Source organism: Nematolebias whitei, chromosome 17 (assembly GCF_014905685.2).
Source record: "Nematolebias whitei isolate Nwh7 chromosome 17, NemWhi1, whole genome shotgun sequence".
Lineage (NCBI taxonomy): Eukaryota > Metazoa > Chordata > Actinopteri > Cyprinodontiformes > Rivulidae > Nematolebias > Nematolebias whitei.
The window spans coordinates 14619570-14627628 of NC_056514.1; the positions used below are offsets into that span (position 1 = coordinate 14619570).

At 38.8% G+C, this 8059-nt stretch overlaps 2 protein-coding genes across 2 annotated transcripts in view; one reads left to right on the forward strand and one right to left on the reverse strand.

Moving 5' to 3' along the window:
* Positions 1–8059, forward strand: part of itgb4 (integrin, beta 4) — a 181826-nt gene that overhangs the window by 171800 nt on the left and 1967 nt on the right. Inside the window, exons 28-32 of the mRNA XM_037691600.1 lie at positions 3287–3436; positions 4970–5158; positions 5271–5426; positions 5532–5696; positions 7680–7799. Of these exons, the coding sequence (XP_037547528.1) occupies positions 3287–3436; positions 4970–5158; positions 5271–5426; positions 5532–5696; positions 7680–7799 (780 nt within the window). The remainder of the gene's footprint in view (positions 1–3286; positions 3437–4969; positions 5159–5270; positions 5427–5531; positions 5697–7679; positions 7800–8059) is intronic.
* trim65 (tripartite motif containing 65) overlaps positions 1–8059 on the reverse strand; it is a 42504-nt gene that overhangs the window by 31298 nt on the left and 3147 nt on the right. The window lies entirely within an intron of this gene.

Sequence of the window (8059 nt, forward strand, 5' to 3'; positions counted from 1 at the left end):
AAACTGGTTGATCCACTCTGAGAAGGTGCTATTTAAGAGACTGAGCTGAATACAGCACCTCAGACTGAGGAAGTCTTTCGGATGAGATGAAACGTTTTTACATTTTTTTGTTGTTTTGCTTTGTTTGTTTTTTTTTTGAATGTCCAAAGGACCAGATTGAACTTTTTTAGAAAAAACTGAATCATTCAAAAAATATATAATTTCCATTTTTTTCTAATGTGATTCAATTCAGTTTATTTATATAGCGCCAAATCACAACAAAGTTGTCTCAGGGCACTTTACAGGAACATTCACATACATAAAAGCCAATTAGTAAAGTTCTCTATCTAAAGATTCCATTTTTTTCTAATGTAATTCCATTTTTTTTTTTCAAATGTGATTCCATTTTTTTCAAACGTGATTCTTGCCACTTCCACTTTGGCCACTTCCGCTTTCGCTCTATCTAATTCCGTTTTTTTCAAACGTTGTTGTGTTGTTGTTTTTTTTATGTAATTCTGTTTTTTCAAATGTTGTTCATTTACACCTTAGGGTCACCGTACCCCACCCCCAAAGAAACACAACTCTGGGGTTGTATGTGTCAGAAAAAAGTCAAAATGTATGACAGAAGGTGGGAACAATTTGATCAATAAGGTTGAAAAGTACTAAATTTTCATCTAAAACTATGAGCTGTTTGCTACTGGTACAAGTAATACAAATAATACATTAATAATATGCTAATATTCTCCATGTAAGTTATTTTCTTTCAGTTGATGATGACAGATTATCTTTAGAAACTTTACGTTGTGTTTGGCTGCCTATCTTGGTTCAAAAACATTTGTTCTTTAGATGTGGTACAATGATCCAGGACAGCAAATGTCTGCCATTTTTAGCAGCTCAGACTGTCTTCAAATTCAGAGTGAAGCTAACATGAATAACTCGTCATTTTAGTTTGACACTGGTTTACTTTGTCAATACTTTCTCAATTTAATAACAGCTCATGGGGAAGAAAATTAACCCTCTCCTGTCAGTTCTGCTGTTTTACATATCAGGACAAAAAAATTATTTGTTTCTTACAGATTCTAATAATTATTCAAATCTAAGCACAATGAACAAAAACATGACAGATTCCACCGTGTCATTATTGCTGCTCATCAACTGTTGTTGACCATCAGTCAAAGGGTCAAAGTTCATTTCAAACAATTATCATCCATCATTCTGCAAAGAGAAAGATCATTCACAAGTGGAAAACCTTTAGGATAGCTGTCAGTCGTCCCAGGAGTATAAGTCCCAGCAAACTCACCCCAAGGCCAGACTGTGCAATGCTCCTGAAGAATTACATCTCAGACTCTACAGGACTCAGTTGCCAGGTTAACCTGACAAACTGTAATTTCTGAACTATTGAGCACACCTGAAGATAAGACACGCCCACTATATACTAAATAAAAACTAAAACAAAGCACATATATAAGCTGCACTTGTCTATGAGCCGCAGGTGTCCACGTAGAGATGTACCGATCCAATATTAGTATCGGTACCGATATTGAAAAATTCTTGATTGGGTATCAGTGACAATGTGACCGATCCATAAGAACAGAAGCTGATTGCTGGTTATTTTAAATTTCTGCCAACCAAGCTAGAGAAGCTATTGTTTTTTCCTCTTATTTCAGCTCCTTTTTATTTATTTTACAATATATTTAGAATTCATGAACCATTTGAAAGTTTATTTTTTTCATTGAAAAAGCCTACAAACTTTTTTTTTATGTTTGACCAAAGTTGTCAACCTATTGTTTTTGTCAGTTTCAGTATCTTTATTTTTTTTTATTTTACATTGGGTGCTACTCATAATGGCACTGACTGAACAAATTAAAGTTGTGTTGTTTTTGCATGTTTGACCAAGCTTGTGAAGCTAGTGTGTGCTGTACTGGTGCAGTTTTCAATAAATTTGTAATTCAGTACATTTATGTCTGAGTAAAAACCAAATGTTTTGAAGTTAATTCAGAACAGTTTTTCTATATCGGATCGGTATCGAATCGATACTGACTGACTGACGCTAAACATCAGGTATCGGTATCGAAAATGAAAAAAGTGGATCGTGCATCCCTAATATTTACACAAAAAGATGTTACACAGAAAGTTTTTCAAACTTTGAATTAAATATGTACTGGTAACAAACATAAATACATAGAGTAAATGTTTATTTTTGAACAGTAACATGGCTGGTTAAAAAAGAAATACAGTCACTTACCAGGAAGTCACTGATCTCTATATTCCTCCTGCAAACTTGTGTTGTCCTGGCAGCGGAGCAAAAGTTACGCTTTGTATGCAGGGGAATCCCCTGTTCTCTCCTCCCCGTTTCATTGGTCCACTGTGACCTGTTCAGTAATTTATTTTATTTTTTTACCTTTATTTATACAAGTAGTCTCAATGAGTCACGAGGACCCACCCCCCAAGAGAGACGTGCATTGGGCAGCTATGTAGGCGTCCAGGTGTGACGAGGCTAAATGTTTTGGCCGCAGGAAGCTCGTTAGCCCGTCAAAAAATAAAAATAAAAAAATCCATAAATTAGCCGCAGCATTGTATAAGTCGTGGGATTCAAAGCCTGTGAAAAAAGTAGCTGCTTATAGACCAGAAACTACGGTACTTTGTTTGGTGAAAACCAAATGGTATATCAGCACAAACACCTCATGCAAACTGTCAGCATGGTGGTGGAGGGGTGATGATTTGGCTTGTTCTGCAGACCTGCAGTCACCGAGTCAACCATGATGTTCTCTGTAGACCAAAGGCTTCTAGAGCCAAATATGAGACCATCTGTCTGACAGATGAAGACTGGACCAAACTGGGTCATGAAGCAACAGAACAATGATCCAGAACACAGCAGATAATAAGAGTGGGCTAAAATTCCTCTGTGACCACGTTAAAAACTGATAAGGGTCCTACAGAAAACCAATAGGAATCATTACGCTTCTGGATCACTGGGTGGATTTAGTTTTTCACTACCTGCTTTTCTGTAATGGTTTCATTTTGATTCATAATTAATGACACAGCAGAATCTGTTGTGTTTTTTATACTTTTGATTTGAATAATTTTGAGAACTGGGTCTTGCTTTAAGTTGCTGTTAGCTTAAATCTTCCTTTCAACACATCTCTATCTCCATAAACCTACGATTATCATTTAAGAGTTTGATATTCAGCCACGCTCTTCATATTCTACCTCTGTCTTCTTTCACCCTTCATGAGCTGAGTTGAAACAGAGGTGCATAGCGTGTCTCACAGGTGTGTCACTCTTACCTTTGTGTGCGGTCCATCAGATGCTCGACTCTCTCCTGGTGTGCCAGAAACTCCCAGCAGACTGGTGTTTTCTGCTCTGGGACCTACAGCGCTTAAAGTCAGCTGGCAGGAGCCCCGCTGTGAGAAAGACATCCTGGGATACTGTGTCCTCTACCAGCTGCTCAATGGAGGTAAATGTAATCAAACTGAGCCATATGACACATTCAAACCTTTTTCTCAAATAGGAATACGATATGCAAATATTTGTCATCCGTTGCCAACAGTGACAAGGTGAGGCGCCATGTTCGTAAAACTCTATTTAATTCAACATTTTTCAGTCAGGTCAGCTGGACATTTTCTTTTTTTGTGCTGAAACGTTAAAATGTTTCAGCACAAAAAAACGAAACTGTCTAGATGACATGACTGAAAAATGTTGGATTGTATACCTGGATTATTGACTTTGTCAATTTATTTCAGTTTATGTATATAGCACCAAGTCACAACTGAAGTTGTCTCAGAGCACTGAACAGAATCATTCATATATATATATAAAGCCAATTAGTAAAAGTTCTCTATCTAATGAAGCAGCAGATTGTGTTGAATCTTCACTTCGTCACATCTTGAGCAAGCACAAAGGAGACAGTGGAAAGGAAAACTCCCTTTTAACAGGAAGAAACCTCCAGCAGAACCAGGCTCAGGACGAGCAGCCATCTGCTTCAACCGGATGGAATTGAGAGGACAGGAAGTAGAAACAGACGAACAGAATGACACAGGTCTAATTGTTCGTTCTATAGGAGGAAAGATAAAAAAACACTTTAAGACAGAAATAATTACAAATGCAAATGAGTAGAGTAAGTAAAGACACCAGCAGAGTGAAGACGTGGTCAGTTTGTTCTCCAGTAGTCTAAGCTTATACCAGCATAACTAAGGGATAGCTCAAGAAACCCAACCCTAACTATAGGATTTCTCAAAAAGGAGAGTCTTAAGCCCAGTCTTAAAACTGGACAATGTGTCAGCCTCATGGACAGAAACTGGAAGTTGGTTCCACAAGAGAGGAGCCTGATAACAGAAAGAGCTTCCTCCCATTCTGCTTTTGGAAACTCTAGGAACCACAAGTAAACCTGCAGCCTGAGAGCGAAGTGCTCTGTTAGGAAACTATGGAACGACAAGATCTGTAATATAAGATGGAGCTAGGTTGTTGAGAGCTTTGTAGGTTAGAAGATTTTGAATTCTATTGAAATATGATCTCTCCTATTAACTCTCATTAAAACTCTGGCAGCAGCATTTTGGATCAACTGAAGATGTTTTAGACTTTTCATCATAGGAAAATATGGAACAATAAGAGTTGTAATATAGGAGATATATAGCTAGATTGTTGAGAGCTTTGCATGTTAGAAATTCTTCAAGAACCACTGGACGGATTTTAATGAAAGTCTTACAACTTTATCAGTGCATGCACATCTATGATGGATTGTCTTTTAAAGCTAACCCAAAACAAAATTTCAGCCACAGCTAAGCTACAACAAAACAGCCATTTCCTACAGATATTGAGCTAAACTTTGGTTTCATAGTATCTAAGAGTCATGCCCAAAACTACCTTTGAGCTTTTTACATTGCACGGAATCTTCACCTAAATGTTTCATTAACAGCTGAAGTTGGTACAACAATGTTGGGTTAACTGAAGTATTCTTTGATGTTCATCCTTCTGACTTTTTTGCCTGCAGGTGAAACAAAGCGCATCAATGTGACGAACCCAGCGGAGAACTCTGTGATCATCCATGACCTGCTGCCCAACCACTCCTACCTGTTCAAGGTGAAGGCTCAGAGCAATGAGGGCTGGGGTCCAGATCGAGAAGGGGTCATCACCATCGAGTCGGCTGTGGATCCCAAGAGCCCCCTCAGCCCCATGCCAGGTGCTGATTCTTCTGATTCTGCCTAAATACACCAATATGATCGGGTTTCACATAGTTTCTAGAAGTTTGATGTTTTTCTCCTCATTGAGTCTTAGATCTCGTTTGTGTCCAGGCTCACCGTTCACTCTGAGTACTCCCAGTGCTCCAGGCCCTCTGGTGTTCACAGCCCTGAGCCCAGACTCGCTGCAGCTCAGCTGGGAGAAACCTCGTAAACCCAACGGAGACATCCTGGGCTATAAGGTTACCTGCGAACAGGTACATGGTGGAGGTAAGGAAATGATACCCTAATGGTTGATGTTTGCATCTTGTACGGCTCATAAAGGTGTATTCTTTGTTAGGTTACAGTTTAATCATAAACTCTGTTTCCCCCCAGGTGTTGAGCGCACGTTCCAGGTGAATGGTGACAGCCCTGAGACCAGTCTGACTGTTCCCAACCTGACTGAGAACGTGCCATATAAGTTCAAGGTTCAGGCTCGGACCACGCAGGGCTTCGGTCCTGAGAGGGAGGGCATCATCACAATCGAGTCTCAAGATGCAGGTAAGATCGTGTGAAAGGAAAAGTTCAGACTGTGGTTAAAAAAATGAGTGACCTGCAGCATGGTGGTGTCTGACTGGGAAATCATTAAAGATGGTGCTGAAACGTAGCAGATTGAATTGATATTAAACTAACACAAACTTCAACAGCAAATTTAATACACGCATTCTAACAAAAACGCTGAAGTACCCAAGCTGCGCCACTAGGTGGCAAGAACGCCACATAGTTAAGTTAAGTGCTGTGTGTTGTCATCATTGTATGTTCCCATACAATGACGAAATTGGTTCTCTGCTTTTTTTAAATTAATTATTTTATTTTATTAATTTACAGTTTAAAATAAATACGTCACATGTTGGCATAAAACAAAAGTTCTGAATGAAAAGGACTAGTTTGAAGAAAAAAAATCTTATATAGTCTACCCCTTTTCCCAAAAATCAATCTAATACACCAAAAGCAATTAAGTTTCAATCAACCATCCATATAGACACATCTTTGAACACAAAACAGGCAATGTATATATAAAGAAAACAAACAAACAAGCATTATCTTTGTTATGATACAGAACTCTGAATCAATATATTCATTATACCTTAACCCATCACACCTGAGATGCACCCAGGTGGAGCAGTGGGCAGCTATGTTGTGCCTGGGGAGCAATGTGGGATTGGGTGTCTTGCTCACGAACACCATGATATGTGGGCGAGAGTTGAGCTGCAGCTTTCTGGTCCCAGGTCGGCTGCCCTACCTCTATACCATCTCGGCCCCCCACATATATGGTGAGATGTCCAAACACAGAGGAACATAATTACCTGTAGTTCATCAATCCTTCAAGACAACCAGACATCCCTTGGAAACTCAAAATTAAAGCCGGAACAACTGGACCCAGCACAACTTTTAAATCCCGCCCTCTCCTTTCTGTTGTATGTATTGTCTAATACATTTAGCAGTAATAACATAGTTCTTGCCTTAAAGAAAGTTCTGGTGACACCATGGTTGTACGTAAGAGGATAGGCAGGATTTAAAGCCCCTCATATTTAGTGGACAGACTCTAGTTGTTGGATAAAAATATCCTCTATTTATCTTACTTACTCAAAGAAGTCACACTTGATGACAGAAGATGTTTAACTGGTTTTACTTGCAAGGACAGATTTTCACAAGTTACACAGATATACAAAAGTATACACTTATGGAGCCCAGTCACGAGAATCTGCCACGAGCAGTGTGTGACGCTTGTTTTTATATGCTTATCAGCTCCAAGCTCACCGACAGACTGGCATCATTGGAGCTGCGCCTGCAGTCCCAGATCAACTCCTCGTCCAGTTCTCTCTGCTAACTCAAACACATGGTTTATGGGCGGTTAACATTCTCAACCATAGTAGTTGAAAACATCCATGAAAGCTTATCCAAAATTTCCTAACACTAGTTTTAGAGATCCAACATGACGGTGCCCATAAGCATGATCCAATTTACTTCAGTTCCTAACAACTAAAAAAGTTTGATTGAATATTCTTAACGTCAATGGTCCACACCAGAATAGAGGTATCTACCACAGCTACAAATTGTCTATCACATTTTAATGTCTTAAGGTGAATTATATTTGGACTCATAAGTCAGAATTTTAAAGTTTTAAATCTGAAAAAAATCTACTGGAACGTCCCCTGAATGTTGGACTGTGAACACAGAACACCACTTCAAAATTCACCATGGCTGTTTTGACTTCACTTTAGCTCAGTAAATCGACCACACATGTAAAGTACTGCCCAACTACTATTAGTGAGCATGTTACTACATCATTTAAATGCACAGACTGTTGAAAAATCAGTCATCACTTTGTATTGCTAATGGTAGCTAGACTGGTTCCTGAGCACAATTAGCAAATCCCAGTTTTTTTCTGACTTTTAGCTGATATGTGATTAGATTGGGTTTGACCCACTACAGTGTTACTTTTTGGAACATCCTTCATTTGACCCTTCTTGCTTCCTCTAGGTGCCTTATCTCAGTACAGCAACCAATCACTGATGAGGAGGGAGGTTTTCCACATGCCAACAGAGGTCACCACACGGACCAACGTCTCCCACACCATGCTCAATGACCCCTATTTCTCAGGTACAAAAACAAGGTTTTTTATCCCAGTCCTCTTGAAAAGAATCTCTGACTAGATGGAAAATAAACGTTATTTGATTTAACAATCAATACTTCAGATAAAAAAAATAAAACCATAAAAATACTATGGGCTGTTTGGTTTTTATAATTTGTTAAACATTATTGACACACAGACGTTTCCATTGTATTCAGGTTCACAGTGCATTCTGGGTAAATGATGTAGACAGGTTGTTCTGGAGCAATATATATATATATATATATAT